The 12,835-nt window shown below is 32.3% G+C and overlaps 2 protein-coding genes across 3 annotated transcripts; both read left to right on the top strand.

Moving 5' to 3' along the window:
• Positions 1-223: 223 nt before the first annotated feature.
• LOC109338094 (kinesin-like protein KIN-5B) lies at positions 224-7,667 on the top strand. 2 transcript variants are annotated; one of them, XM_019575232.1, is made up of 24 exons: positions 224-332; positions 449-636; positions 1,428-1,557; positions 1,662-1,817; positions 1,913-2,256; positions 2,335-2,473; positions 2,877-2,974; positions 3,083-3,239; positions 3,331-3,400; positions 3,484-3,560; positions 3,811-3,864; positions 3,956-4,036; positions 4,112-4,223; positions 4,309-4,395; positions 4,676-4,851; positions 4,940-5,101; positions 5,244-5,351; positions 5,457-5,615; positions 5,699-5,782; positions 5,872-6,077; positions 6,458-6,559; positions 6,660-6,769; positions 6,864-7,015; positions 7,139-7,667. In XM_019575232.1, exons 2-24 carry the CDS (start codon positions 452-454, stop codon positions 7,334-7,336), a joined length of 3,147 nt encoding a protein of 1,048 aa, XP_019430777.1. In that variant the 5' UTR covers positions 224-332; positions 449-451; the 3' UTR covers positions 7,337-7,667. The 2 variants fall into 2 exon arrangements, with proteins under 2 accessions (XP_019430777.1, XP_019430776.1); XM_019575231.1 differs by having other exon boundaries at positions 230-332; positions 429-636.
• A 4,183-nt stretch (positions 7,668-11,850) lies between these two features.
• LOC109338093 (zinc finger protein ZAT11-like) lies at positions 11,851-12,575 on the top strand. The gene has a single exon (XM_019575230.1). The coding sequence runs from the start codon at positions 11,946-11,948 to the stop codon at positions 12,432-12,434; it is 489 nt and encodes a 162-aa protein (XP_019430775.1). The 5' UTR covers positions 11,851-11,945; the 3' UTR covers positions 12,435-12,575.
• The last annotated feature ends 260 nt before the right edge of the window (positions 12,576-12,835 follow it).

Genomic DNA, 12,835 nt, shown 5'->3' on the forward strand with positions numbered 1-12,835 from the left:
AATTTGTTACAGGAACCCATTGTAAAAAAGGTATATTAATTACCAACAAGAGTTTATTAATAAATAACCCCATGAAAGTATGTGCAATTTACAGCTTTCCAAATTTCAAATTTCTAGTCTAAGAATATTTAAATGGAAAATAATAAAAAATGAAGTTTGAATATTAAGTAAATGGGCCCTAGCACCCCTTTAACGGCTACATATACACTACTGAACTAGCCGTTTTCACCACTTTTCAAAATTGCTCAACACAAGAAAGTGATCGAAAATCAAAATCACTCAAAAGAAAAACCCAAACAAAGATCACTTTTTCGCAGATTCCTCAATCACAAGTACGCTCTCAACTTTTTTTCCTTCAATCACAAAGATCGTTCTTCATTTTTTGTTTTCTGTTTTTTCCATAATCATACTCTAATTAGGGTTCTTAGTTTCTAATTTTATGTTTCAGAAAATGATGCCAGTGACACCGGATCAGACTAAGAAAGTAGGAATGGGAATAACACCATCTCCGTCTCCGTTTCTAACACCTCGCCCAGAACGGCGTCGTCCTGATTCAAGAGGTTCCGATTGGAACTATAACCGTACTACTCATGACAAGGATAAAGAGACTAATGTGCAAGTTTTACTTCGATGCAGGTTATTTTTTGTCATAACGGTTTTATGATGTTAGTTTTCGAGCTGAGTGTGTGAGATATGAGAAATTTTATGATTCTGGATTTTCAAATTTAAGTTTAATTTTTATGCTTCATTAGTTCAATTTAAGAGACTAATGTGCAAGTTTTACTTCGATGCGGGTTAATTTTTTATCACAGTTTTCTGATGTCAGTTTTGAGCTGAGTGTGTGAGATATGAGAAATTTTAAGATTCTGGATTTTCAAATTAAGTTTAATTTTGATGCTTCATTGGTTCAAAGTAGAACAAATGTGACTTGGTACTTCTATTAATGTGCAGATGATTCGGATACCAATTACTCTTCATAATTAAGAGCTGATTCGTTTATTTAAAAACGTGTTTTTGTTTTGTTTTATTAATGTACTATATTTGGATGCCAATTGTTCATCACAATTAAGGGCTGATTCTTTTATTTAAAAAGTGTTATTTTTTTGTTTTTTAAATGTACTATACTTCTGATATTTGTATGTTTGTTTGATATGGCTTTTACTATAAACAATTATTGGGAAAAAAGACTGAAATTCAGCTTTTAGGTGCGAAAATCACTTTAGGGAATAGCCTTTTTAAAAGCCTAAGCAAAAAGCCAATGTATTAGAAGTGCTTGAAACGGAATTTAATGATAATTGTCAACAAATTTTGAAAAGACAGATAAATATTATTGAGTTGATTGTTAGTTGTTTCTCTTCAAACTAAAAAAATAAACCATTTTCATTGAAGCTTTAGTAATAATTTTTTATGTACTTTGATAATGTCAGGCCATTAAGTGATGACGAACAAAGGTTGAATGTTCCGAAGGTGGTGTCATGTAATGAAAACAAAAGGGAAGTCACTGTTGTGCAGACTGTAGCTAACAAGCAAGTAGATAGAGTTTTCACTTTTGACAAGGTATTTTTGCTTCTATCCTTTTATTTAATCTGGCTACGATCATTGCAAGTACTATCTAATATCTTGTAATCTATATTTGACAACTTTTTAATCCATTTTGTAAGGTTTTTGGACCTAAATCACAGCAAAGATCAATATATGACCAAGCCATTTCCCCAATTGTCCATGAAGTCCTTGATGGTTTCAACTGCACTGTCTTTGCTTATGGGCAGACAGGGACTGGTAAAACTTATACAATGGAAGGTGGGATGAGAAATAAGGTATACATTTTGTCACTCTACCCCATATCCATAATTCACTACTGCAACGTATATCTTCTGATCACAGAATTGTGTCAAATGATGCTAATTTACAGGGTGGTGATTTACCTGCTGAGGCTGGTGTTATTCCAAGAGCAGTTCGCCAAATATTTAACATTTTGGAGGCACAAAATGCTGACTATAGCATGAAAGTGACATTTGTTGAGCTCTATAATGAAGAAATAACTGATTTATTGTCCCCTGAAGATAATTCTAGCTCTAGGCCTATAGAAGAAAAACCGAAGAAACCTATAACCCTTCTGGAAGATGGAAAGGGTACTGTGATCTTGAGAGGCCTTGAAGAGGAATCAGTATATAGTGTAAATGAAATTTATACTCTGTTGGAACGAGGAGCATCAAAGAGGCGCACTGCAGATACGTTGCTTAACAAGAGAAGCAGGTAGGTTTTCTTTTACTAAAGTTTGTGGAATTCATGTTTAGTAGAAGCTGTATTTTAATGAACGTTATTTTGGTGCAGTCGTTCACATTCAGTCTTTACCATTACTGTCTATGTGAAAGAAACAGTAATTGGTGACCAGGAGTTAATAAAATGTGGCAAGCTTAATCTAGTTGATTTGGCGGGATCAGAAAATATATTGCGTTCAGGAGCACGTGAGGTAAATTAATCCGTTGACTCTAATTTTTATAATCATGTATGCAATGCAATTTGTCATTTTGTCAGAAAACTAAATTGCACTGTAATCAAATAGCTAACTACTGAAATATCATGTTAAACTGAATCTGCAATGTTGCTCTAACATATGATTGGAATTAATTTGGAACAATGTGGTGATTGAAGGAGACCTATATGACATAATATATAGTTATAAAGTTTGCACTGTTGGTTATAGTTTCCTGCCACAACTTTGTTTTTCTTTTCCTTAGGTCTTTTGGGGCTCTTTCATAGTTTCATTGTTTCCTTCTTTTTCCCTCTTTTTTCCTGGATTAATATATGCAAAGATGTTTCAATATTAGACATACATTAGCAATCGAAATATAACCATAGTAATAATATTACAGGGCCGTGCTCGAGAAGCAGGGGAGATAAACAAAAGCTTACTCACCCTTGGACGTGTCATAAATGCACTTGTGGAACATTCCACTCATGTGCCTTATAGGTATATCACAAGATCATGCTCAACTATCATTCAACTTTCATAATTCTTTTAATAATGTGTACCTTAATATGCATCATGCACGCCACCTGGTTTGTCTTGTTGTTTCAGAGACAGTAAGCTTACAAGGATTTTGCGAGATTCCTTAGGAGGGAAAACAAAAACATGCATAATTGCTACTATTTCCCCATCATCTTATTGTTTGGAAGAAACACTAAGTACACTGGATTATGCTAGTCGTGCAAAAAACATAAAGAATAAGCCTGAGGTCAGTTACCATAACCACTGCTATTGCCTCATAATAATGTTCTAAATTCAGCTTTGTGTTTTGTCATGACAAAAGCTTGTGATTTTACTAGGCAAACCAAAAAGTTTCAAAGGCTATTTTGTTGAAGGACTTGTACTTGGAAATTGAGAGAATGAAAGAAGGTACGTTCACCCTTGTTTCTTAAGTTTTGGAATAATAGGGAAATTTTGCATCACATCTTTGTCTGTATGAATATTGAATGCAGATGTTCGAGCAGCAAGGGAAAAGAATGGCGTGTATATTTCTCATGAAAGATTTGCCAAGGAAGAAGCTGAAAAGAAGGTTATATATTTGTTTTCCATTTAAACATAATGTAACAATAATAATACTAACATGAATTCTGCTATGGATCACTCCACATCAACCAGGGAAACCACAACCTTTGTTTCATAGTTTTCAGTCTTTTGCTTATATCTTATTCTGATGAGATCAAGCATGTATACACTGAAGTTTCTGACTGAAAGATATGTTATTTATCTTTCATGGTAATGTTTCACTTTCCCTAACCTAATTTGTCTCATAACCTCTTCAGGCAAGGAGTGAGAAGATAGAGCAATTAGAGAATGACCTCAGTCTTAGTGAGAAAGTATTTCCTCGAGTCTTTGGTTGACTTGAATTTGTCCTATTCAGTACATGAACTTTGTTGATAAAATAATTTATTTCCATCTACATTGCAGCAAGTGGATAAGTTCCGTGAGCTTTATTTAACAGAGCAAGAGCAGAAACTGGATTTGGAATGCGATCTCAAGGACTGCAAGGTGTGTCAAATGGAACTTTTTTCCTCCACGTTTATCCTTTATAAGTATCTTCTCTCATACTAAGTTACTCTTCAGGTGAATTTGGAAAAAACCAGCAATGTCTTGCACAACCTCCAAGAGAATTACAGTCTACTAGTTTCGATGTTGAAAGGGAAGGAATGCACCATTTCCAAGCTACAGAAATCTGGTAAATCCATTGATGGTTTGCTGGCAGATTTATGATGTTTTTGTCCAATTCCCTACTTGATTTGATTTATTTTATGCGTCAACAGAGAATGCATTAGTTGAGCGTGCAAAGGAGATGTGTAAGGATTTGCAGAATGCATCAGATGATATTAATTTACTGTCCTCAAAGTTAGGTATGATTGTTTTCCATTTTATGGCCATGAGAAGCTTTTAGTTCCACACTTAAAGTGGTTTATAAGAACTCTACTTCATGGATGTGAAATTGAATTTGCGAAAATCTCATCAATAGAGAAGAACTATCAAAAGAAACTGGATTTTTTCTGATACTATTACAAGATTTCAACTAGAAAGTAGGTGGCAGAAAGTGATGTGCTAGACTGGAGGTGCACATCATGAATTATATATCAAGGATAAAGTTTGTTTTTCTTCTCTTACACTTTATTATCCTTGCAGATCAGAAAGAAAAGATGGAGACAGAAAATAAAAAATTAATCTCGAATTTTGGTTCGCTCTTAAATGAGAGCTTAAAAGGCTTGCACACGACCATTATGGGGTCTGTCTCTCAGCAAGAGAAACAACTTCGATGCATGGAAGACCGAGTAGACTCTTATCTTTCCAGTAAATGTGATGTAAGATTAAAGAAATGTTTATTTAGTTGAGGTTTATGTTCGCCATGTTGTGATGTGAACTCATTATTTAATTTATGGTATACTTCAGGCAGCACAAGCTCTAGAATCAAAGATCAAGAAAATGTCAGAGATTTATACTTCAGGTGTTGGGACCCTAAAAGATCTAGCTAACACTTTGAAAATTAATGCTTTGTCTGGTATGGAGCAGATAGAAGCTAAAGTTTCATCGCAGATATTGGCTGTTGAAGAAGTGAGTTGTCAAGAAATACTGGTTCTCTTTCTTTTATGTTTTCATCAAGGACTTTGGCTGTTCAGAGAACTAGAAATTAAAAAAAAGGACAATTAAAATCTTCACTCCTTTCTCACGTTGTTTATGCTATGCCTCCTTACAGTTTCTTGCCACTGCTGTTCTTGAGGCTAAGGATGTTATAAGCAACATCCAGAATTCCCTTGATGAGCAAAAACAGCTGTTAGCATTCTCCATTCAGCAGCAAGAGGAAGTAAGTTCCGTTTGAAATTGATTTCAGTTTGCTTGTTTTGTTTTTCATGTGTATATGAGAGCAATAGTTTAATTATGAAATTTTGAACATCATGGATAAATGTAGGGATTACAACAAAGTTTGACTTCAGCACGAGTGGTTTCAGAGGCAACTGTAAACTACTTTAACGACATTCAGCTGCGTTCTTCAAGAGTCATGCAAATTATTGAAGAAACTCAATATGAAAGGATTCACCAACTGGCTAATTTTGAGATGAAGTTTAAGGTAAACAATTACTGATTAAGCTACTTACTCCCTGATCTCTACGTCAGACTCATGGTTGACTTTCCTCTTTTAACCTGCAACAGGAAGAGGTTGCCATTGAGGAAGGGCAGGCCTTGAAGAAAATTGCAGCAATTTTGACTGCCTTGACCTCTAAGAAAACTACCATGGTCAGTTGACTATATTGTCCTTTTTGTTTTGATCTTATTGTTGTATCACATTCATAATGTATTTTGTGTCACTGAATTATGTATTTTAGGTCTCAGAGGCATCAAGAAATATGCAGGACACAAGTGTGCAAGAGTCTAAGAGATTGCAGCAAGAGCTGCTCAACATGCAACAAGTTTCAAAAGTTGCTACTAAAGAAATTAGTCAATATGTAGAGAACACAAAAGACCATTTTGTGGAACAGATATTTTCAGCAAGTGATATTAAAGCTGCTTTGGAGAGTTGCCACCTAGAGTGGTGAGTTTATTTTTGTTTTGTTCTTCATCACCTCTCATTATTACTTTGTCTCTGTAACATATGAAACATTTGCCATAGATTAAATTTTTTTGCATTTGAATATTTATTCTTCATTTGAACTACTTTATTAAAAATAGCCAAATATATTTATTCTCCATGCACAGCATTTTTTGTTAGGTATGGATGACCATAGGAGTAAGTATCATTAACAAACTCTTATGGCTCCAAATTTGCCATTGCCACTGCATGTTTCTTATCTCAGGAAGAGTTTTTATTTTTGTTGCTTATATCTTTGTTCATGCTTTGCAGCTCAATTGCATATTGCTTATCTCAGGAAGAGTTTTTATTCTTGCTTCTTATATATTTGTTCATGTTTGCAGCTCAAAGACAGTGGACTGTTCCAGACAACAGTGGGAAAGTGCTCAATTGTGCTTCACCAATCTCCATAAGAGTAATATAGCAGAGATAGAATGTACAGTAAAGTAAGTTCCGTAGATAGTGCCACAGAGTTGGTGTTAGTTCTTAATTAGGTAGAGTTTGCAGTAAGTTGTAATATTTTGAACCTCCACTGATTCTTAACAGGGAACATGTCTTGATGAATCATGCACTAAATCAAGAATTTATGTCTGCAACTCTATCTATGGACTCAGATTATGATGCTGGAACCTGCAAATTGCTGGCAGATGTAAAGGGTAATTACATCTTGCAATTCTAGGTAGAAGTTTCCTTTGTTATTTGGTCTCTCTGTCTCTAACTCGATCGAGGGAATGAAACTTCAACTTCCAGGTGCACTGATGCTGGATCATGAGAACAAGAAGGAAATTGATTCTATGACTGGACAGTTGTTGGAGCAGCTTAATTCTGTACAAGATAACCATGGTGAAAGTATATCAAACATTCATGTGCATGCAGAAAAGTGCCTTGTTACAGATTACATGGTAAATGGAATCTTCATCTTTACCTTGACATGTTTTTGGAATCCCCAAACATATTTTTTGCAATATTCTATTATCTTTTGAATTAGCCCAAGTGTTTTACATTCGTCATTCTTTTATGAAAAGGTTGACCAGAATACAAATTCAATATCTCAAAAAAGAATTGTATCAGTCCCTAGCCCTGCATCCATTGAAGAGATGAGGACACAGATCACGGAAGACAATACTTCCATAGAGAATCGATTGAAATGTATCCAAGCAGAGAGCAAAATCCCGCGTCTAGCAGCATCCCCGAACCGAACTCCTTTTGCAGATGTGAACTGACTATATAGTGTGGATTTTTCACACCAGTATCAATCACTCATCACACATGCCATGTATAATTGGCGTGGTTGAATGAGAAAGACCCAAGCAAGTTTCTGTAAGAGTGAAAGCTCATCAACTGATGAGTGCCAAACTCCCTGATATGATGTAAAAAATTGTGCAATTTCCTTATCCTGAGAACAAGTTAATATTATATGTATGGTAATGTGTAGGTATCTTCTGCAAACTTTTTCAACTCATTCAATTCTTCCTAGTTTATGGAATATGCTGCTTCCAGCTTGTTTTCATATTTGACTACTAAAATAATTCACTACCCATACTTTGGGATTTAGGTAGATTTCTTTTTGAGAAAGCAATAGCAATTGTTTGGAATATTAAACTGTTCTACCAACCATGAGAACACAAGGAAAAACATGTTTTTGCAACTCACTTTTCATTATCAAAATCCGCCTGTGTTATGCACACCAAATTTGATATTACTTCACATTGCCCTGAATAGAGACCAAATATTCCTCGGATTTGTATACACTTTTGAGTCCATTGACACCTTATGAGATTTAATGACATTATATATAGTATCATCTTTTTATATCTAAACAAATTATTGTCGTGATATAATGTATGCCCAAGAACTAATGTTTATAATAATAAAGTTATATTTATTATTATCTTAATATCATATTCATTGTTTGTCAAAATAATTAATATGAAAGGTCTTTGATTGAAATTAGAGATTTATTATTATAATAAATATTATAATAATGAGAAATAAATCTTTTATAATTTTAATCTAAATTGTTCTTGATCATAGGATTATTGAACTTAGGACACTATTAATCTCATGGTTATTAGGACCGGACGGTCCGACCGTCGACCGCTTGTTTTTGCGGTCCCGTACTAGCCACTAAACCGGAATCCTTCTTAGACCGTTTCTGGCCGGCTTTAATCCGGTCAAACCAGGTTAGACCGGAATAACCCGGTTGGTTAGACCGGTCGGTCCAACTATTTCAAAAAACTAAAATAGAAACCATAAAACAAAAGAGTAAAACTTGGAGAAGGTCACAAACAGATCCTTCTCTGTTCGCATTGCCATCTACATCGCCGTCTACTTCGTTGTTTGCATCATCATCCTTCTTTGTTCGTTGTTGCCTTCAAATGTTTGTGCATTGTGGATTTATGGTGGTATGAAAGGATTTATTTGTTTGTGTTATTGTTTAATGATATATCTTTCATTGTTTGTCCTCGTCTTTTAATTAAATATTGAATTCACCCACTAACTTTCTCTCTCTTCCCCCAATCACATTGACTACCTTATCAACATATACACATGGTAGCTGTAAAGTGTGTCCATAACTCACACTCTGTATTTAGTATTTAAAGTTCTTATTAATGCTAACTTCTAAAAATTTATGATTCAATATTAGTTCTTTTTTTTAATCTCAGTATAATTTTAGTTAATAAGTTTTAATGTTAAATTTTATGATTTGAGATATTGTTTGTGAATTATTATTAAACTCGTTTTCTTAAGAAGATGTAGAAAATTACACTTTAACTGCATTTCTAATCGGTAATGTCAATTTTGGATCTCATGAAGACAATAATACTTGGATGAATTAGAATGTTTAATATGAGATATTGTGTTTTGATTTATAATTTTAATTATGTAACTTAAACTTGTTTGATGTACTTTTATTTTGATTTATATATGTATACATTACACAAAGCATGACATTGATAATTACCTTATTCACTTATTTCAATTAATTATATAATATATATAATTATATATAATATTATAAAATCGTCCAGTCTGATCGAACGGTCTAACCGGTTAAACCAGTTAGAACCTATAAGGGACCTTTTCCGGATTGATGTCCGGCTCGAGTTTCATAACATTGATTAATCTAGATAGATTAATATATGCTTAATGTTCTTTATTAGATAAAGATTAATATATCTCATTTATTAAATTACACATATAAATGGTGCACATAAAGATATGATCATTGAACTAACTCATAGGAGAATTCCTAATGGTTAATATATTATCTTTGAGTTGTGAATATGATATTCTTATGAAGAAATATATATTTTCCTTAGACTTGACATTACCATAGTAATTAACAAGTTATTTATTATATTTTGATATCGACACCTAATGCCTTATGATATTAGTTGAATGATTATTGGTATAATTAAATCCTTGTAGAATTAATAATTAATGAAGAAAGAATCCATCAACTCATGGTAATGAGTTTAAGCTCTATAAAAATAAAGACCTTGGCCAAGGGGAATTGAATGAGTGAAGAAATTAGTTTCTTAAGTCATTCACTACGAGTTAACTTATTAGAATTTGATAATTATATCATTTTCTAGAGTTAACATAGAGTTGTAAAGATGAAATAAAATATTATATTAATCTTCTAATGGTTCTAAATTAAAATATATTACTTCATTTCTATCTGGTTGTTAAAGAGTGTTGCTAGAACCTTGATTAGTAAATTAATGAGTTAATTTACCACCAGTTTAGTAATGAACCTACATGGTCACAACTAACGACTGTTCTGATTTTTGTTGGATGAGAAAATATTATTGTTTAAATTAAATAGTTTAATTTTGTATATTTACTTTTAAGTAGAATATTATTGTATTTTTTGCTAGCACAAAAAATACAAAAAATATTATTCAATAATCTTTAATATAATTAAGTGAGACTTAATTGTAATATTTCAAAGATTTAAAACTCATAGTCAGTTTTGAAAACCAAAAACAAAATCGTTATGCTAAATTAATGGGTTGTTAATTGACACTAAATGGATTGAAGGAGGTTTTGATTTTATATATTATAAACCAAAAATTATACTAAATTAATGGGTGGTTAATTGACACTAAATGAATTGAAGGATCTCATGATGTAATTTTCATTTCCTAATTTGCCCTTCACATTATTTAATTTTTACAAAAAAACTATATAATCCTAAGCAATCACCACCAATACATTAATAAACCACATATCTCACATTAAATTAAACATTATCGTAAACACAAAAAATATAATATAAAGTACACCGAACACAACAAATACATTCTAATTTAAAAAAAATGAAATATATAAAAATTGAATATGTAGTATCACACAATATTCGCCGACAGGCACGAAGTGCCTGTACACACTAGTATATTATAAACCAAAAACTCACGTAACATACATGGCAAAATGTTACATAGGCAATATACAAAGAATAATATTGTTTTCTTTCAATCCTTTCATTTTGGTGTTGTTTGAAATATTGTAATTTTATTTTGAGTTGAATTTTTGCTCCACGGATCAAGTATTGATACAATAAAGATTGGTCTCAGTGTGAATACGGGTAGGACCTTCACATTTTTTGAAGGAGAACTTTCTCGAAAGTCATCGCACTCTCCTAAAGTATTTTTAAAAATATTTCTTGTCTACTTATTATAGTGTATGCATATTTTAATACAAATAGATGAATTATTACCCCTGTGCATCTTACAAACACACTTACTGAACCTTCAATTATCATAATTTATACGCATACACCATATCCCATTTACATTGACCTTTCCTAAGAAGAGGTGGTTATAATGTTTTAAGCATAAGGGATAATCAGTGTAATTAAGCTAAACAATAAAACTTACTCTGCACTTTTCTTTACAGAAAAATAAAGTCTGTCTTCTGATCAAAAGTCGCATACCGTTACTTCATCAATTTTATCATGCTAACAACTGTATTAGAATATTCAGACCCCAATAGAAGTTTCCTAGCAATGAACTATGGTGTTAGCGTAAGTCTCGATCCTCATGCACTGAAAAATAAATAATTCTACTGGGTTAATACTTGATTCCAAACATGGCAACAAAATATTTAATGATTGTAATATTATGTAATGATAATGTGCAAATTTATACACAATCTATTATCTACCATTTGCTTGTATCATTTATATGAATTTAATATTAATAATGAAAAATGTAAGAATTTTTTACACGGTCAACAAAAAATGATTCAACATTATTTTATTAATCATCATTGACTTTCAAACAAAAATAATATAAATTAATGTTGAATGATGTGTTGATAATGTAAAATTTTTTACAATGTTGATCCAGATTTTAAACTATTAATATATATATTTCTAATATTTAATTCTAGAAGCAGACAACCGTAGACTAGAATATAGATACTATAAGCAATTATTTAAGCATTGAGGTATCAAAATAAACAAACACCAACATACTCCAACAAAACAATTCACTTTCTTCATTTATATATATATATATATATATATATATATATATATGACACACAAATCAGCAATTACGTAAGCATTAAGGGTATTCACATCATTACAAATAAGTCAAAAGCTCCAACTTACTATATGTTTAGTAGGTTGAACAAAATAGACTTTCCAAGTTTCCTTAATCACCAACCGTGTCCACTTTTTTGCTTTTGACTTCATCACCAACCTTCTATAAATACTATCATCATGTTCAAGACACTATCCAATTTCATATTCTTATTTTATGCATTGCAAATAAGATCTTTTTGTGCTAATCTTCTAAGGTACTCAACAACTTCATAGCCATGACCAAGAGAATGAGAGAAAATGAAGAAAAAGAGAGCATAGCTTTGGCAAACACTTTAATGCTACTAACCAAGTCCTTCAATAAAAATCATGTCTCATTGGAGTTTGAATGCAAGACATGTGGCCGCAAATTCTCATCATTTCAAGCTTTGGGTGGCCACAGGACTAGCCACAAGAAACCAAAACTCATTGGAAATCAAGAAATAAGAGCAGAAACCAACAAACCCAAGATGCATGAGTGCTCCATTTGTGGTCAGAAATTCTCTCTTGGCCAAGCACTCGGAGGACACATGAGAAGACACAAAGTTGCTGCTACTAATGAAGAAGGGTTTGATTCTATTAATGATGTTATTGCTAAAGTTCCATTTTTTAAAAGATCTAATAGTAAGAGAGTTATGTGCTTGGACTTGAACTTGACACCATTGGAAAATGATTTGAAGTTGTTGTTTGGAAACAAGGCACCTCAAGTTCAACTTTCTTTGTTATGATCAGATTAATCTCTTTATACTTTTTGGACACATGTATTCTTTCAATTTTTGTATTGATTATTCATTGAGTTATTGAATTTCTGGGTCACCATTAATTAGTTTATTAATTCTGTATAGAATTTGTGATTTGTAAGAGAATTATAGAACTTCGAGATTTCGTTTTTATAATTTAGAATATTGATCATGCTCTTAGTTTTGTCTTTCAAAGTATCAAAAAGTTTCCTGCCATGATTCTTTGATTGAGGATAAGAAAAGAGAAGATTGAGAGGATAACAAGAAGATGAAGAAAGAATAAACTCTACTGATATTATTGATGATTCAATGAAACAAAGTTACAACAATATTTATAAGGAACTTCTACAAATAGAAACTAAGCTTAACCAACTAACTAACTCACTAAC

The sequence above is a fragment of the Lupinus angustifolius genome, unplaced genomic scaffold (assembly GCF_001865875.1).
Source record: "Lupinus angustifolius cultivar Tanjil unplaced genomic scaffold, LupAngTanjil_v1.0 Scaffold_17_109, whole genome shotgun sequence".
In the NCBI taxonomy this organism is placed as follows: domain Eukaryota; kingdom Viridiplantae; phylum Streptophyta; class Magnoliopsida; order Fabales; family Fabaceae; genus Lupinus; species Lupinus angustifolius.

Bases quoted from the DNA above. Each gene is read 5' to 3' on its own strand.
- LOC109338094 (XM_019575231.1), top strand. From the start codon at position 440: ATGTTTCAGAAAATGATGCCAGTGACACCGGATCAGACTAAGAAAGTA. The intron at 2,975-3,082 runs GTATATCACAAG...TTGTTGTTTCAG, and splicing joins TCCACTCATGTGCCTTATAG to AGACAGTAAGCTTACAAGGA. The intron at 3,865-3,955 runs GTATTTCCTCGA...TCTACATTGCAG, and splicing joins ACCTCAGTCTTAGTGAGAAA to CAAGTGGATAAGTTCCGTGA.
- LOC109338093 (XM_019575230.1), top strand. From the start codon at position 11,946: ATGACCAAGAGAATGAGAGAAAATGAAGAAAAAGAGAGCATAGCTTTG.